Here is an 18499-nt window from a genome sequence, read left to right as displayed (position 1 = left end):
GTTCGATTGTGCTCCGCCTCCTCGAAACTGTCCAGGGTGAGAGGAGGTCTGAGTCACGAGCTGACAGACACAGCTGACCACCCTGAGTGCTAGGCACACGCTCCCATCGCATCAAGTCCCAAAGTATCCTACGCACCATGGCATCGGACGAATTGGCGAGGAAACTGCAGCCCAGGATGGCCGCAGAGCAGGCTCCCCAATTCAACCCGTGTGCACCAGAGGAGACCCCGGTGAAACCGAGCGACTCTGTCCCTGAGCCGCAGGAAAAAGCGGTGTTGGTCATTGTCAATGATGCCACATCGGAACTCACGGCGAAACTCACCCGGAGACTGGACATCAACGATGGGAACGCGGCGCCCAAGCAAGCCAAGGTATTCAACCCCTACACGGAATTCAAAGAATTCTCCCGCAAACAGATCAAAGAGATGGAGAACATTTTCAAACGGTAGGCTAATCATTTATTTTAATTTTAATATCATTCTTGTGGCAATGGTTATAGCTTATGTTGTGACTTGACTTGATAAAGAGGTGTCCTTAGTTTTGTCTGCAGGGGAGACCAGGGAACAAAGTAACAGCGGATCAGTTGTACTGAAACAGTTTAATAACTTAAATTAGAGACTATTTAGAAAGATGTTATGAAATATGTTAGTGCTTAGTGTGTATGTATGCCTAATGCGTTTAGTTCAAATCAATCAATGATGTATTGTCTTTTTAAATATACTTACTGCCTCTTTTTTTGGTAATAGACCTGTGGAACCATTCTCCGTGTATTTAAACACGTATACTTTTATCGGTAAGATGGGGTCTTTTGATTGGTATAGTTGATGCCAATAATTGTTATTGTATTTTATGGAGGGTGTTTTTATGTAACACAGTACTTAAAATCGTACATAATATTTATACACATTCACATAATTTTATAAAATGTCACTTCTTTATATCAAGTTTAGCAGTACAATTAAGATAATACATTAGAATTTAAAAAAAAAGTCAAATTCAGACTTGAATGCTAAAAAGATCTTTATATAAATATATTCATTTTGGCTACTCCTTTTTGGTCAATGTGACATGCCTAAAAGATCAAATGGAAATATTTATTTGACATTTTTGTGTATTTTCTTCAAAATATCAGTTTCAAATCATCCTTTTTTAATTGCCCATAATTTTTACCATTGAAGACGGTGTTACATTTAACTTTGCAGCCTGTAATGTTTCATCCCGGATACGTTGTCAATTGTAATGTTTTACTTTCGGTTGAAATGTAAAACTTGTATGTCTTAGAAATGTAGTTAATCTATCTATGTTGTTTGTATGAAATATTCAGAATCTAACATGAATAGCCTTTTCATAAGAAGAAACAGCTGAAAAGTGTTACTTTGTCTCCTTGGACTCCACTATGCATGTTGCAGGCTAGTCACATCCAGGTATTGAGTGAGCATGAGGGATTCATGTCCGAGACAACTTACTGAACACAGAATTGACAAGGTGAACTGAGATTGCTGACTGACCTCTGTCTACTGTGGAGTGAAATTGTTGTGGAACTTCAGATTGAATGGTCTTCATCTAGCCTTCAACACTTTCCATTTCTGCCATGAATAGATATGAATAATATATAGTCCTATGTTGCTTACATGACAATAATTCATCTCTAGGTTGCTAGCCGAGTGTTATTATTGTATAGGGCGAATCCCCCCCCCCCTTTTTTCTCTACGTCTCATTTAATCCTTTCATAGACTATGTACTGTAATAACCTGCTGTGTGTGTGTGTGCGTGTGTGTCTAGAGCCTGTTTTGTCACTTCAGTCTCTGCAGCACCAACCCTTTAGGAAATGTGTGGACCCAGTGGGGGGATATGGGGCTATACTAGGCTTTACTGACATCCTCTGTACCAGGCCAAAATAATGTTTTCTCCTGGGCCAATGGAACTGTACAGTCATTGTGCAACAGTCTTTTTTCACTGGAGGGACAAGGGCCACTCTTCTCAAACACTGGGTCCCCAGTAACACCCCCTCTCCTGTGCGATAATGGCATCTTTGTGTGTGTGTGTGTGTGTGAGTGAGGGGGGGACCGCTGACGAGAGTAGACTTTACTGTATACAGTGTTTCTCTGGTGAGGGAGAGAGAGGGGAGATTGAGACTGGGCAGCCTTTGCTTGTGAGACTAGTAGTGTCCATGTACTGTATTTGCTCAGAGCTATAGGGAGACTACTTCAGAGCTATAGGGGAGACTACTTCAGAGCTATAGGGGAGACTACTTCAGAGCTATAGGGGAGACTACTTCAGAGCTATAGGGGAGACTACTTCAGAGCTATAGGGGAGACTACTTCAGAGCTATAGGGGAGACTACTTCAGAGCTATAGGGGAGACTACTTCAGAGCTATAGGGGAGACTACTTCAGAGCTATAGGGGAGACTACTTCAGAGCTATAGGGGAGACTACTTCAGAGCTATAGGGGAGACTACTTCAGAGCTATAGGGGAGACTACTTCAGAGCTATAGGGGAGACTACTTCAGAGCTATAGGGGAGACTACTTCAGAGCTATAGGGGAGACTACTTCAGAGCTATAGGGGAGACTACTTCAGAGCTATAGGGGAGACTACTTCAGAGCTATAGGGGAGACTACTTCAGAGCTATAGGGGAGACTACTTCAGAGCTATAGGGGAGACTACTTCAGAGCTATAGGGGAGACTACTTCAGAGCTATAGGGGAGACCACTTCAGAGCTATAGGGGAGACCACTTCAGAGCTATAGGGGAGACCACTTCAGAGCTATAGGGGAGACATTGAACTTGAGGACATTTAATACTTTTGTTCCAGTTCATCTGTGGCTTTGTAGCTACAGGTGCGTGTGAAAACAGTGTAGAGATGGATATTGATTGGTGGATTGATGCAGTATCACTGCAGTTTTTCCAGGACTATTTATTTCAACTTGAGTTTTGCATTTGAGTTTGGCCTCAGCACAGTTTGAATGGAAGACTCAGTAAGTAGAGGGGGATATGGTTCACAGAGGAAGGGGGCTTGGTATCAACCTATTTCTTTAGGAGGACGTTGGGTTGATTGAGGGAATTTACTTGAACATGCCTCGCAGTGACAAACATGCACTTAGATGCACTCATGAAGAAACATTTTGTAATCATGCCTCTCTCTCTCTCACCCACACACACTGCCCCAGATTCTCTATTCTGTTGGGTGTTGGTTGAATGTGTCCTCTATCTCCATCGCTTTTGCCCCCCCCCCCCTCTCCTTCCTCTCTTCTCTCTGACTCTCAAGCTGTTCTGCCTGGGGCAGGTTTTATCCATCTCTCCTATAGCCAGCACTGGGGCACTTCCTAGACATATGTCCGTGATTGACATGTGTTGCAGCATTACCCACCCATGATAAACACATGTTTCAGCATTGCCCACCCAGGATAGACATGTGTTGCAGCATTACCCACCCGTGATAGACACGTTGCAGCATTACCCATTCAGGATAGACACATGTTCCAGCATACCCACCCAGGATAGACATGTGTTGCACCATTACCCACCCGTGATAGACACGTGTGGCTGCATTACCCACCCGTGATAGACACGTGTGGCTGCATTACCCACCCATGTCATAAGTATAGACTGTCATGCTTTAGAGTTTGGTTTCAGTGCAAAGCTCAGACCTTGATGATTAATTAGACCACAATGAGTTGAAGTGCTGCAAACCTCCATTTCCTTAGGATATCCTATCGTCTCTCTATAGGCTTTTCATTGGCTGAAGCGGAGAGGTCAGATGTGCTGTCTTTGCCTGACTCATTATTTTCTGAGTGGACACTGCTTCCTTTATCTACCCAATCTGTCTTTCATCTCCCCCTGCTGTCCTTAGCTTTACATGCAGGGTACTTGACCTTCTGACCTAGCCACTGGTGGGTAACCTAGATATGGGTGAGACACATGCTCAGCGGGGGCACACTGATTAGACAATGGCCAGTCTCTCTGTGTCCTAAAGTTTGCTTGAATGCAGTCCTGGTGGCAGAGCCAAGTTGGGATGAGGGCCAGGGAGGGGGCACTTTGGAATGTTCTAAGCGGGGGTAGGCTAGATTGATGGCAGGGCTGGGCCATTCCATCCTAAATTATGCCTCTTCTCTCACCCCTTTATACTCTGCCTCACCCCATCATCTTTTGGTCTACCCTCCTCACACTCTCTCTCTTCCCTGAATCTGCACATGCCCTCCTCACACTCTCTCTCTTCCCTGATGCTGCAGATGCCCTCCTCACCCTCTCTCTCTTCCCTGATGCTACACATGCCCTCCTCACCCTCTCTCTCTTCCCTGATGCTGCACATGCCCTCCTCACGCTCTCTCTCTTCCCTGATGCTGCACATGCCCTCCTCACGCTCTCTCTCTTCCCTGATGCTGCACATGCCCTCCTCACGCTCTCTCTCTTCCCTGATGCTGCACATGCCCTCCTCACGCTCTCTCTCTTCCCTGATGCTGCACATGCCCTCCTCACGCTCTCTCTCTTCCCTGATGCTGCACATGCCCTCCTCACGCTCTCTCTCTTCCCTGATGCTGCACATGCCCTCCTCACGCTCTCTCTCTTCCCTGATGCTGCACATGCCCTCCTCACGCTCTCTCTTCCCTGATGCTGCACATGCCCTCCTCACGCTCTCTCTCTTCCCTGATGCTGCACATGCCCTCCTCACGCTCTCTCTCTTCCCTGATGCTGCACATGCCCTCCTCACGCTCTCTCTCTTCCCTGATGCTGCACATGCCCTCCTCACGCTCTCTCTCTTCCTGATGCTGCACATGCCCTCCTCACGCTCTCTCTCTTCCCTGATGCTGCACATGCCCTCCTCACGCTCTCTCTCTTCCCTGATGCTGCACATGCCCTCCTCACGCTCTCTCTCTTCCCTGATGCTGCACATGCCCTCCTCACGCTCTCTCTCTTCCCTGATGCTGCACATGCCCTCCTCACGCTCTCTCTCTTCCTGATGCTGCACATGCCCTCCTCACGCTCTCTCTCTTCCCTGATGCTGCACATGCCCTCCTCACGCTCTCTCTCTTCCCTGATGCTGCACATGCCCTCCTCACGCTCTCTCTCTTCCCTGATGCTGCACATGCCCTCCTCACGCTCTCTCTCTTCCCTGATGCTGCACATGCCCTCCTCACGCTCTCTCTCTTCCCTGATGCTGCACATGCCCTCCTCACGCTCTCTCTCTTCCCTGATGCTGCACATGCCCTCCTCACGCTCTCTCTCTTCCCTGATGCTGCATGCCCTCCTCACGCTCTCTCTCTTCCCTGATGCTGCAAATGCCCTCCTCACGCTCTCTCTCTTCCCTGATGCTGCACATGCCCTCCTCACGCTCTCTCTCTTCCCTGATGCTGCACATGCCCTCCTCACGCTCTCTCTCTTCCCTGATGCTGCACATGCCCTCCTCACGCTCTCTCTCTTCCCTGATGCTGCACATGCCCTCCTCACGCTCTCTCTCTTCCCTGATGCTGCACATGCCCTCCTCACGCTCTCTCTCTTCCCTGATGCTGCACATGCCCTCCTCACGCTCTCTCTTCCCTGATGCTGCACATGCCCTCCTCACGCTCTCTCTCTTCCCTGATGCTGCACATGCCCTCCTCACGCTCTCTCTCTTCCCTGATGCTGCACATGCCCTCCTCACGCTCTCTCTCTTCCCTGATGCTGCACATGCCCTCCTCACGCTCTCTCTCTTCCCTGATGCTGCACATGCCCTCCTCACGCTCTCTCTCTTCCCTGATGCTGCACATGCCCTCCTCACGCTCTCTTTCTTCCCTGATGCTGCACATGCCCTCCTCACGCTCTCTCTCTTCCCTGATGCTGCACATGCCCTCCTCACGCTCTCTCTCTTCCCTGATGCTGCACATGCCCTCCTCACGCTCTCTCTCTTCCCTGATGCTGCATGCCCTCCTCACGCTCTCTCTCTTCCCTGATGCTGCACATGCCCTCCTCACGCTCTCTCTCTTCCCTGATGCTGCAAATGCCCTCCTCACGCTCTCTCTCTTCCCTGATGCTGCACATGCCCTCCTCACGCTCTCTCTCTTCCCTGATGCTGCACATGCCTCCTCACGCTCTCTCTCCCTGATGCTGCACATGCCCTCCTCACGCTCTCTCTCTTCCCTGATGTTGCACATGCCCTCCTCACGCTCTCTCTCTTCCCTGATGCTGCACATGCCCTCCTCACGCTCTCTCTCTTCCCTGATGCTGCACATGCCCTCCTCACGCTCTCTCTCTTCCCTGATGCTGCACATGCCCTCCTCACGCTCTCTCTCTTCCCTGATGCTGCACATGCTCTCCTCACGCTCTCTCTCTTCCCTGATGCTGCAATGCCCTCCTCACGCTCTCTCTCTTCCCTGATGCTGCAAATGCCCTCCTCACGCTCTCTCTCTTCCCTGATGCTGCACATGCCCTCCTCACGCTCTCTCTCTTCCCTGATGCTGCACATGCCCTCCTCACGCTCTCTCTCTTCCCTGATGCTGCACATGCCCTCCTCACGCTCTCTCTCTTCCCTGATGCTGCACATGCCCTCCTCACGCTCTCTCTCTTCCCTGATGCTGCACATGCCCTCCTCACGCTCTCTCTCTTCCCTGATGCTGCACATGCCCTCCTCACGCTCTCTCTCTTCCCTGATGCTGCACATGCCCTCCTCACGCTCTCTCTCTTCCCTGATGCTGCACATGCCCTCCTCACGCTCTCTCTCTTCCCTGATGCTGCACATGCCCTCCTCACGCTCTCTCTCTTCCCTGATGCTGCACATGCCCTCCTCACGCTCTCTCTCTTCCCTGATGCTGCACATGCCCTCCTCACGCTCTCTCTCTTCCCTGATGCTGCACATGCCCTCCTCACGCTCTCTTTCTTCCCTGATGCTGCACATGCCCTCCTCACGCTCTCTCTCTTCCCTGATGCTGCACATGCCCTCCTCACGCTCTCTCTCTTCCCTGATGCTGCACATGCCCTCCTCACGCTCTCTTTCTTCCCTGATGCTGCACATGCCCTCCTCACGCTCTCTCTCTTCCCTGATGCTGCACATGCCCTCCTCACGCTCTCTCTCTTCCCTGATGCTGCACATGCCCTCCTCACGCTCTCTCTCTTCCCTGATGCTGCACATGCCCTCCTCACGCTCTCTCTTCCCTGATGCTGCACATGCCCTCCTCACGCTCTCTCTCTTCCCTGATGCTGCACATGCCCTCCTCACGCTCTCTCTCTTCCCTGATGCTGCACATGCCCTCCTCACGCTCTCTCTCTTCCCTGATGCTGCACATGCCCTCCTCACGCTCTCTCTCTTCCCTGATGCTGCACATGCCCTCCTCACGCTCTCTCTCTTCCCTGATGCTGCACATGCCCTCCTCACACTCTCTCTCTTCCCTGATGCTGCACATGCCCTCCTCACACTCTCTCTCTTCCCTGATGCTGCACATGCCCTCCTCACACTCTCTCTCTTCCCTGATGCTGCACATGCCCTCCTCACACTCTCTCTCTTCCATGATGCTGCACATGCCCTCCTTGGTTCCAGGTAGAATCCTTTTGAGTTCTATATAGAACCCTTTACACAGAGGGTTCTACATGGAACACAAAATAGTTCTACCTGGAACCACAAATGGTTATCCTATGGGGACAACAGATGAATCCGTCTGGAACCCTTTTTTTCTAACAGTGGAGTCAGAATTCTGACTTTTGATCGAGTCACTGATCGAAAAGCAGCCTCTGATGGTAATGCGTTAATCACTGTGATTTCTGAGGGATGGCTTTTTCACAAATTTCTCAGTTTTCTCCTTCAGAGTCCACAAGTATCTCTGTGTCCGGGGTGAAAATGCATAGACACATGCACTAGCCTGACGCTTGTTTAAAACAGGCTGCATTAGAGATGAGGATGTAGCTCTATCAGCCGGCTCTTACCTGCTCCATCTTCACTCTGACACTAGAATGCCCTATAGCAGCAGGAGTGACCTGAATACACTCTGAGACGGGGAGAGAGACGGGGAGAGAGACGGGGAGAGAGACGGGGAGAGAGACGGGGAGAGAGACGGTGAGAGGGAGAGGGAAAGAGGGGGGGAGAGGGAAAGAGGGGGAGAGAGGGGGAGAGAGGGAGAGGGAGGAGAGAGAGAGAGAAAGATCCAAAAATAAAATGTCCATGCCAAAAGCCTTGGTATCTATAATTACCATACTGCAGGAAGTTAGCTGTGGGACAATACGTCCTGACCATGGACCATAGCTGTGGCACCACTCCCTTACAAAGGAAGACATTCCATAAAACTGTTGTTTTCTTGCCACATTTCACTTTAGAGTTTTTTGATAGCCAGACAGCCTTTCAGTCTTATCTAAGTTACGTCAAAGCCTTCGTCAGACTCTTGGTCGGTAGATTGTGGTAGAAAGCTGGGCCGGTAATAGCAGCCTAGAGTAGTATTTTAATGATCATAGTACTGCCTCTGACTAGGCAGCTTTTCTGTTCTTTCAGCATAACATGTTGTTGTTGTGAGATACTGACTTGCCCCGCTGAGGAGCTGGACTAGGACCTGTCACTAAGCTGTGGAGTGGGTCCTGTATGTACAGGTGACAGTTGCTAAGCTGCTCTGTGGTCATCAGTTGCTGTGAACAGTTGTCATACTGGTCAGCTGTGGAGGACCAAACAAAACCAGCTGTCCTAGAACACAGATGGCAGTGTGTGTGTGTGTGTGTGTGTGTGTGTGTAAGTAATTCAGCACGCTTGACAGGGACACGAACAGGAATTACAGTGTTGGTTGGGTTACAGTGTTGGTTGGGTTACAGTGTTGGTTGGGTTACAGTGTTGGTTGGGTTACAGTGTTGGGTGGGTAACAGTGTTGGGTGGGTAACAGTGTTGGGTGGGTAACAGTGTTGGGTGGGTTACAGTGTTGGGTGGGTTACAGTGTTGGGTGGGTTACAGTGTTGGGTGGGTAACAGTGTTGGGTGGGTAACAGTGTTGGGTGGGTTACAGTGTTGGGTGGGTTACAGTGTTGGGTGGCTAACAGTGTTGGGTGGCTAACAGTGTTTGTTGGTTTAGTGTTGGGTGGGTTACAGTGTTGGGTGGGTTACAGTGTTGGGTGGGTAACAGTGGTGGGTGGGTAACAGTGTTGGGTGGGTTACAGTGTTGGGTGGGTTACAGTGTTGGGTGGGTTACAGTGTTGGGTGGGTAACAGTGTTGGGTGGGTAACAGTATTGGTTGGGTAACAGTATTGGGTGGGTTACAGTGTTGGGTGGGTAACAGTGTTGGGTGGGTTACAGTGTTGGGTGAGTAACAGTGTTGGGTGGGGTTCAAATCAGTGGTCCTTTGTGCTACTGAGCACAAAGGCTGATTGTTAGGAAGTTAATAGTCCTAAATCAGGTTGTTTTTAAGGGAGGGCGTTTAGTTCCTATGGACCTTTGAAGAGTTAGCCTGAAGAAATGACCTCTCTCTTTTTGGTCTCTGGTCTGACCAGATTACACTCCTACCATTCAGGCGTCGGCAGATAGGAGCACATGTGTGTTTGCGTGCGTGCATTTGAGTGTGTTTGTGTGAGAGAGAGAGAGAGAGAGTGTGTGTGTTTCCTCACTCACACCCAGATCTAGCCTCTCGAACAGCTGTGCAAAAGGATCTATAAATACGTATTGTGTCAGATAGACAGACAGACTCCTTGCAGCCCCCCCCCCACATACACACACACACACACACACACTTCTGTTCTATCTCCATCTCACTCAGTCATCTCTCTCTGTTTTTCAATTATTCCCTTGATCTGTTTATCTAGGCCTCCCAACACCCTTGATTCATCTGTTGTTTTTCTGATGACAAATGAGTGGGTTTTGTTTAACTGTGATTGATCAGGGAAAGTTGGTGTTTGTGTGTGTCAGTCAAGCAAAGGTAGCTGTCTGGTTAGTGTCAACCACTCGCAACACTATTCCCGACATCATAACATCTCTGTCTCTCCTCTGTGTGTTTTAATGTCATTGGCAGGCTTAGGGCCTGTATCTCTATGTCTAGATGTGGCCGTCTGGTCAGACTCAGGGTATAGATGCCTTTCACCACATTGGGCCTGTCAACCAGTCTAGGCTGAACTTGGGAAAGGTTTGGCACATATCTTACTAGATCCATGAGGTTTTTTTTGAGCATTTGACCTGACCATGAGAAACACCTCTAGTTGTTTCTACACCTGCATTGCTTGCTGTTTGGGGTTTTAGGCTGGGTTTCTGTACAGCACTTTGAGATATCAGCTGATGTACGAAGGGCTATATAAATACATTTGATTTGATTTGTTGGCTATATAACTATCTGTGGGCTTTATGACAGACTTAACATGTTTCCTCTCCTGGTAATTTAATGTGAGTTACTGTAATGTCTGTGTACCTTCCTTTTTCCCTGGCTGTATGTAGACACAACTCTCTGACGGTTTGACAGTGGTAAGGAGGGCTTCATAAAGTTGTGATGTTATAATGTAAGTTAATTGATCTTCCCTCCTCTCGCTGTAGGTTTGACAGTGGTAAGGAGGGCTTCATAAAGTTGTGATGTTATAATGTAAGTTAATTGATCTACCCTCCTCTCGCTGTAGGTTTGACAGTGGTAAGGAGGGCTTCATAAAGTTGTGATGTTATAATGTAAGTTAATTGATCTACCCTCCTCTCGCTGTAGGTTTGACAGTGGTAAGGAGGGCTTCATAAAGTTGTGATGTTATAATGTAAGTTCATTGATCTTTCCTCCTCTCGCTGTAGGTTTGACAGTGGGAAGGACGGCTTCATAGACCTGATGGAGCTGAAGCTGATGATGGAGAAGCTGGGAGCTCCTCAGACCCACCTGGGCCTCAAGAACATGATCAGGGAGGTGGATGAGGACTTCGACAGCAAGCTGAGCTACAGAGAGGTGTGTGTAGTGTGCTGTCTACTTCCATGTCAATGTCCTTGTGTGCCTGAGTGAGTCAATGCCTTACAAGGCCTGTTAATTACAGTGTGTATTTTTTAACTGCAGTAACACATACAGAACCTTCAGAAGGTATTCACTCTCCTTGAGTTTTTCCACATTTTGTTGTTACAGCCTGAATTGTGTTTTGTCACTGACCTGCACAAAATACCCCATAGTGTCCAAGTGGAATTATCTTTGTGAAATGTTTACAAATTAATAAAGCATTTAAATTTGAAATGTCTTGAGTCTATAAGTATTCAACCCCTTTATTATGGCAAGCCTAAATAAGTTCAGGAGTAAAATTGTGCTTAACAAGTGACATAATAAGTTGCATGGACTCACTCTGTGTGCAATAATAATGTTGAACAAGATTTTTAATTGACTACCTCATTGATGTACCCAACACATACAATTATCTGTAAGGTTCCTCAGTCGAACAGTGAATTTCATACACAGATTCAACCACAAAGACCAGGGAGGTTTTCCAATGTCTCGCAAAGAACGGCACCTATTGGTATGTAGATGGGTAAAAAAATAAAAAGCAGACATCGGATATCCCTTTGAGCATTGTGAAGTTTTTAATTACATTTTGGATGATGTATCAATACACCCAGTCACTGCAAAGATAAAGGCGTCCTTCCTAACTCAGTTGCTGGAGAGGAAGGAAACCGCTCAGGGATTTCACCATGAGGCCAATGGTGATTTTAAAATAGTTGCAGAGTTTAATGGCTGTGATAGGAGAAAACTGAGTACCTCATATACATTTCTTGTAATTTTAATTGATGACGGCCTCTCTTTTAAATTGCATACTCAACAACGCACCAAAAAATTGAAGCTGAAATTGGGATTTTATTTTAGGAATAAGGCCTGTTTTTCTTTTGAAGCCAGAAGTAGCCTATTATCAGCTACATTTATGCCTTTACTAGACTATGGGGATATTTTATATATGAATGCTTCCGCTCAGTGTTTGAGATCAATTGACACCTTTCACCATGGCACTTTGAGATTTATTTTAAACTGCAAAACCCTTACGCACCACTGCACTTTGTATACCAGGGTTGGCTGGTCTTCTCTAGTCACTCGTAGGCTCAGTCACTGGTATCTACAAAGCCATTTTTACTACCTTTTTATTTGGGCATTTTTATTGTTCAGAAATGTGGTGGGTACTCTCTTCATTCGCTGGACTTTATCCTGCTAACTGTTCCAAATGTCTGAACTGAATTTGGTAAAAGGGCTTTTATGTACTCTGCGCCATCGTCTTGGAACGCCTTACAAAATACTTTTAAACTGGAAGAACTTGTCCCGATTGGTGTTTTTAAATCACCGATGAAGGATTTTGAGGCTGATTCCCTGACCTGTCAATATTTTAAATTTGCTGTTGATTTTTGTTATACTCTTGTGAATTGTTTTTTTACTAGATTACTTGTAGTTTTTCATGTTGTCTGTCTGTAATATTTGTAATGACTTGGTGCTGCCTATCTTGGCTAGGACGCTCTTGAAAAAGAGATTTTAAATCTCAATGACACCTTCCTGGTTAAATAAAGGTTAAAAAACATAAAATAAATAACTAAAGTAATACTGAAAAAAATGTGACAAAGCAATCCAATACAACACATGACTGAGTACCACTCTCCATATTTTCAAGCAAAGTGGTGGCTACATCATGTTATGGGTATGCTTGATATTGTAAAGGACTGAGGAATTTTTCAGGATAAAAAATAAATGGAATGGAGCTAAGACCAGGCAAAATCCTAGAGGAAAACATGGTTCAGTCTGGTTTCCACCAGATACTGTGAGGTGAATTCACCTTTCAGTGGGAAATAACCTAAAACATAAGGCCAAATCTACACTGGAGTTGCTTACCAAGAAGACAGTGAATGTTCCTGAGTGGCCGAGATACAGTTTTGACTTAAATATGCTAGAAAATATATGGCAAGACCTGAAAATGCTGTCTAACAATGATCAACAACCAATTTGACATAGCTTGAATAGGGTAACTAGTGTACTCCCTTCAGGACAGTCTGTAAAAGGGTGTGTCTCATTATCACTCTGCGAGTGTACGGGGAGGAGGAGGGGAGGGGGGGGGGAATAGATAGATAGATACAGAGAGAACCTGGAGAAGAGTCCCCTCTGCCAGCTGGTTTGGAGACTCTACTTACAAACAGAGCCCCCGGACAGCAACGCAATTAAACAAAAAGATAGTTACAGTACTTGACACATTAGAAAGAATAATACAAAAAAACCAGAGCAAACTGGATTGTTATTTGACCCTAAATAGAGTACACAGTGGCAGAATACCTGACCACTGTAACTGACCCCAAATGAAGGAAAGCTTTGACTATGTACAGACTCTGTGAGCATGGCCTTGCTATCGAGAGAGGCCGCCATTGGCAGCTCTCAAGAGAAGACGGGCTATGTGCCCACTGCCCACAAAATGAGCTGAACTTCCTAACCTCCTGCCAAATGTATGACCATACCAGCGACACATACAGTGGGGCAAAAAAGTATTTAGTCAGCCACCAATTGTGCAAGTTCTCCCACTTAAAAAGATGAGAGAGGCCTGTAATTTTCATCATAGGTACACTTCAACTAGGATAAACTCCCATATCTACAGTGTGCCATTACTGCAGTAATATTTGTGCCCTGTTGCCACAAGAAAAGGGTAACTAGTGGAGCATAAACACCATTGTAAATACAACCCATATTTATGTTTATTTTCACTTTCGTACTTCAACTATTTTCACATTGTTATATAATTTGCCTATTATTTTTTAACTTTTGGATATGATGTTTACTGTACATTTTGTATTGTTTATTTCCCTTTTATTTCTTGTCTATTTCACTTGCTTTGGCATGTAAACATTTGTTTCCTATGCCAATAAAGCCTTTTGAATTGCATTGAATTGAGAGAGAAACTGATTACGACAGGTAGCACTTCTGCATCTTAGGTCATGGGAGGGGGATGAGGCTATCTCTCCTTCTACCTCCAACTCCCCTCCCTTTCTCTCCTTCTATTTCCTACCCCCTCTCTCACCCTTCTTACTCCCCTCCCCCTCTCTCCTTCTATTGCCTACCCCCTCCCTCTATCTTTCCTACCCCCCCTGTCCGTATCTTTCCTACCCCCCCTCTCTCCGTATCTTTCCTACCCCCCCTGTCCGTATCTTTCCTACCCCCCTCTCTCTCCGTATCTTTCCTACCCCCCTCTCTCCGTATCTTTCCTACCCCCCTCTCTCTCCGTATCTTTCCTACCCCCCTCTCTCTCCGTATCTTTCCTACCCCCCCTCTCTCCGTATCTTTCCTACCCCCCCTCTCTCCGTATCTTTCCTACCCCCCCCTCTCTCTCTGTATCTTTCCTACCCCCCTCTCTCTCCGTATCTTTCCTACCCCCCTCTCTCTCCGTATCTTTCCTACCCCCCTCTCTCTCCGTATCTTTCCTACCCCCCCCTCTCTCTGTATCTTTCCTACCTCCCCTCTCTGTATCTTCCCTACCCCCCCTCTCTGTATCTTTCCTACCCCCCCCCTCTCTCTGTATCTTTCCTACCCCCCCCTCTCTCTGTATCTTTCCTACCCCCCTCTCTGTATCTTTCCTACCCCCCCTCTCTCTGTATCTCTCTCTCTCTCTCTCTCCGTATCTTTCCTACCCCCCCCTCTCCGTATCTTTCCTACCCCCCCTCTCTCTCCGTATCTCACCCCCCCTCTCCGTATCTTTCCTACCCCCCCTCTCTCTGTATCTCTCTCTCTCTCTCTCTCTCTCCGTATCTTTCCTACCCCCCCTCTCCGTATCTTTCCTACCCCCCCTCTCCGTATCTTTCCTACCCCCCCCTCTCCGTATCTTTCCTACCCCCCCCTCTCTGTCCGTATCTCACCCCCCCCTCTCCGTATCTTTCCTACCCCCCCCTCTCCGTATCTTTCCTACCCCCCCTCTCTCCGTATCTTTCCTAGCCCCCCCTCTCTCTCTCCGTATCTCACCCCCCCTCTCCGTATCTTTCCTACCCCCTCTCTCTCTCCATATCCCCCCCCCCCCACTCTGCGTATCTTTCCTCCCCCCCTCTCTCTCCGTATCTCCCCCCTCTCTGCGTATCTTTCCTACCCTGTCTCTCTCCCCTCTCTCTCACATACTTACAGGGTTTAACAGGTGATAGGGGCAGCTGAACAGAGATACAAAGACTCTGTTTGGTTTGAGCTCTGAGGCATTGACTAAAGCCCAATCGTTGCTTCTCTCTGCCTCTCATTCTCCTGATTGGAGTAGCTGAGTTTCACACAGACATATCCCATTACACAGCACAGTCCCTAGGACCACTGGTGGTCAGGCTAGATGGGGGATTCTATCACCCTTCTGAGCCTGGTTCCTTTCTAGGTGTCTTCCTAGGTACCTGCCTTTCTAGGGAGTTTTTCCTAGTGACCGTGCTTCTACATCTGAATTGCTTTGTGGTTTTAGGCTGGGTGTCAGTATAGCGCTTTGACAACTGCTGATGTAAAAAGGGCTTTATAAAATCCATTTGATTGATTGATATCAGGTCGCTACATCAAGGTCACACACAGAAAACACATCTCATAGGAGGACAGTTCTGACACTAAACCCACACACATGAACAGTTATAACATCTATATGATGTTATGATATTACAAGCACCAGTTATCACTTCTATATGATATGATATCAGAAGGAACCGTTATCACTTCTCTATGATGCTAAAAATTCCCTGTCTTAGGTCAGTTAGGATCACCACTTTATTTTAAGAATGTGAAATGTCAGAATAATAGTAGAGAGAATTATTTCATCTTTTATTTCTTTCATCACATTCCCAGTGGGTCAGAAGTTTACATACACTCAATTAGTATTTGGTAGCATTGCCTTTAAGTTGTTAATTGTTTAACTTGGGCCAAATATTTCAGGTAGACTTCCACAAGCTTCCCACAATAAGTTGGGTGAATTTTGGCCCATTCCTCCTGACAGAGCTGGTGTAACTGAGTCAGGTTTGTAGGCTTCCTTGCTCTCACTTTCTTTTTCAGTTCTGCCCACAAATTTTCTCTAGGATTGAGGTCAGGGCTTTGTGATGGCCACTCCAATACTTTGACTTTGTTGTCCTTAAGCCATTTTGCCACAAATTTGGAAGTATGCTTGGGGTCATTGTCCATTTGGAAGACCCACTTGCGACCAAGCTTTAACTTCCTGACTAATGTCGTGAGATGTTGCTTCAATATATCCACATAATTTTCTTTCCTCTGAATTTCATCTATTTTGTGAAGTGCACCAGTCCCTCCTGCAGCAAAGCACCCTCTCACAACATGATGCTGCCACCCCGTGCTTCACGGTTGGGATGGTGTTCTTCGGCTTGCAAGACTCCCCCCTATTTCCTCCAAACATAATGATGGTCATTATAGGCAAACAGTTTTATTTTAGTTTGATCAGACCAGAGGACGTTTTTCCAAAAAGTACGATCATTGTCCCCATGTGCAGTTGCAAACCATAGTCTGGCTTTTTTTATTGCGGTTTTGGAGCAGTTGCTTCTTCCTTGCTGAGAGTCCTTTCAGGTTATGTAGATATAGAACTTGTTTTACTGTGGATATAGATACTATTTTACCTGTTTCCTCCAGCATCTTCACAAGGTTCTTTGCTGTTTTTTGGGATTGATTTGCACTTTTGCACCCTGATGTTTCCCTCTCTCCCCCACCCTGATGTTTCCCTCTCTCCCCCACCATGATGTTTCCCTCTCTCCTCCACCCTGATGTTTCCCTCTCTCCTCCACCCTGATGTTTCCCTCTCTCCTCCACCCTGATGTTTCCCTCTCTCCTCCACCCTGATGTTTCCCTCTCTCCTCCACCCTGATGTTTCCCTCTCTCCTCCACCCTGATGTTTCCCTCTCTCCTCCACCCTGATGTTTCCCTCTCTCCCTCACCCTGATGTTTCCCTCTCTCCCCCACCCTGATGTTTCCCTCTCTCCTCCAGTTCCTGCTGATCTTCAGGCGAGCAGCGGCAGGCGAGCTGCAGGAGGAGAGCGGTCTGGTGGCTCTGGCCAGACTGTCTGAGATAGACGTCTCCACAGAGGGAGTCATGGGGGCACGGGACTTCTTCGAGGCTAAGGTAGGAGTGGGTTGGAGGAAGAGGAGAGAGTGTGTGTGTGTATGTATTTGTGAGAAAAGGGTTGCCTGTGTCATCATTATAGAATCAATGCCCATGATGAACCAGGGTGATTGGACAAGGGGAGGGTGTGTGACGTGTTAAATTTCCCAGATGTATAGTTGTGAATACTTGAGGAAATGCAGGTCACAGTAGGTGGGCCACAAGAGCTCAGCTATTTTAAGACCTGACGTGCATTAGCTGGCCTGATTCATTCCTCCGTCTCTCCCATCGTAACAGGATTGTACACCAGCATGTCTTAGGCCACATCCACCTCTAGTGGACAGAAAGAGAAATACAGTGACTGTGTGTGTGTTCTGTGCTGTTTTTGAGTCTGCAGTGTAGATTGAAATGATCTAATGTTTCAGGTACAGATTCAGTAGTGATGGAATTCAGAGTGGTGTTATACAGTGCATTCTGAAAGTATTCAAACCCCTTGAGGTTTTCCACATTTTGTTACCTTTCAGCCTTATTCTAAAATAGATTAAATAGTTTTTTTCGCCTCATCAATCCACACACAATAGCTCATAATGACAAATCAAAAACAGGTTTTTCAAAATCTTTGCAAATGACACTGCAAGTTTGGCGCACCTGTATTTGGGGAGTTTCTTCTATTCATCTCTGCAGAGCCTCTCAAGCTCTGTCAGGTTGGATGGGGAGCCTCAATACACAGCTATTTTCAGGTCACTTCAGAGATGTGTCAAGGACATTCAGAGACTTGTCCCGAAGCCACTCCTGCGTTGTCTTGGCTGTGTGCTTAGGGTTGTTGTCCTGTTGGAAGGTGAACCTCTGTACTTTGCTCTGTTCATCTTTCCCGATCCTGACTAGTCTCCCAGTCCCTGCCGCTGAAAAACATCCCCACAACATGATGCTGTCACCACCGTGCTTCACAGTAGGGATGGTGCCAGGTTTCCTCCAGAGGGAACGCTTGGCATTCAGGCCAAAGAGTTCAATCTTGGTTTCATCGCACCAGAGAATCTTGTTTCTCATGGCCTGAAAGAAAGACTCCAAGCGGGTTGTCATGTTTCTTTTACTGAGGAGTGGCTTCCGTCTGGCCACTCTACCATAAAGGCCTGATTGGTGGAGTGCTGCAGAGAAGGTTGTCCTTCTGGAAGGTTCTTCCATCTCCACAGAGGAACGTTGAACCTCTCTCTGTCAGAGTAACCATCAGGTTCTTGGTCACCTCCCTGACCAAGGCCCTATCCCCCGAATGCTCAGTTTGGCTGGGTGGTCAGCTCTAGGAAGAGTCTTGGTGGTTCCAAACATTCTTCCATTTAATAATGTTCTTGGGGATCTTCAATGCCACATAAATGTTTTGGTACCCTTCCCCAGATCTGTGCCTCGACACAATTCTGTCTCTGGGCTTTTATTTTAGACATTTTTATACATTTTTTTTTATACATTTAACTTTTGAAAAACCAGTTTTACTTTGTCATTATGAGGTTATTGTATGTAGATGGATGAGGAAAACAATTAATTTGATCAATTTTAGAAT

At 47.0% G+C, this 18499-nt stretch overlaps 1 protein-coding gene across 1 annotated transcript in view; it reads left to right on the top strand.

Annotated features, from left to right (window-relative positions):
* The first annotated feature begins 69 nt into the window (after positions 1–69).
* The window catches only part of LOC109909582 (EF-hand domain-containing protein D2), an 18779-nt gene continuing 349 nt past the window's right edge, over positions 70–18499 (top strand). Inside the window, exons 1-3 of the mRNA XM_020508605.2 lie at positions 70–445; positions 10697–10844; positions 16834–16968. Coding sequence (XP_020364194.1) covers positions 138–445; positions 10697–10844; positions 16834–16968 — 591 coding nt within the window. The 5' untranslated portion in view covers positions 70–137. The remainder of the gene's footprint in view (positions 446–10696; positions 10845–16833; positions 16969–18499) is intronic.

Source organism: Oncorhynchus kisutch, linkage group LG18 (genome assembly GCF_002021735.2).
Source record: "Oncorhynchus kisutch isolate 150728-3 linkage group LG18, Okis_V2, whole genome shotgun sequence".
Taxonomy (NCBI): domain Eukaryota; kingdom Metazoa; phylum Chordata; class Actinopteri; order Salmoniformes; family Salmonidae; genus Oncorhynchus; species Oncorhynchus kisutch.
This window is presented reverse-complemented; position numbering and strand designations above follow the sequence as displayed.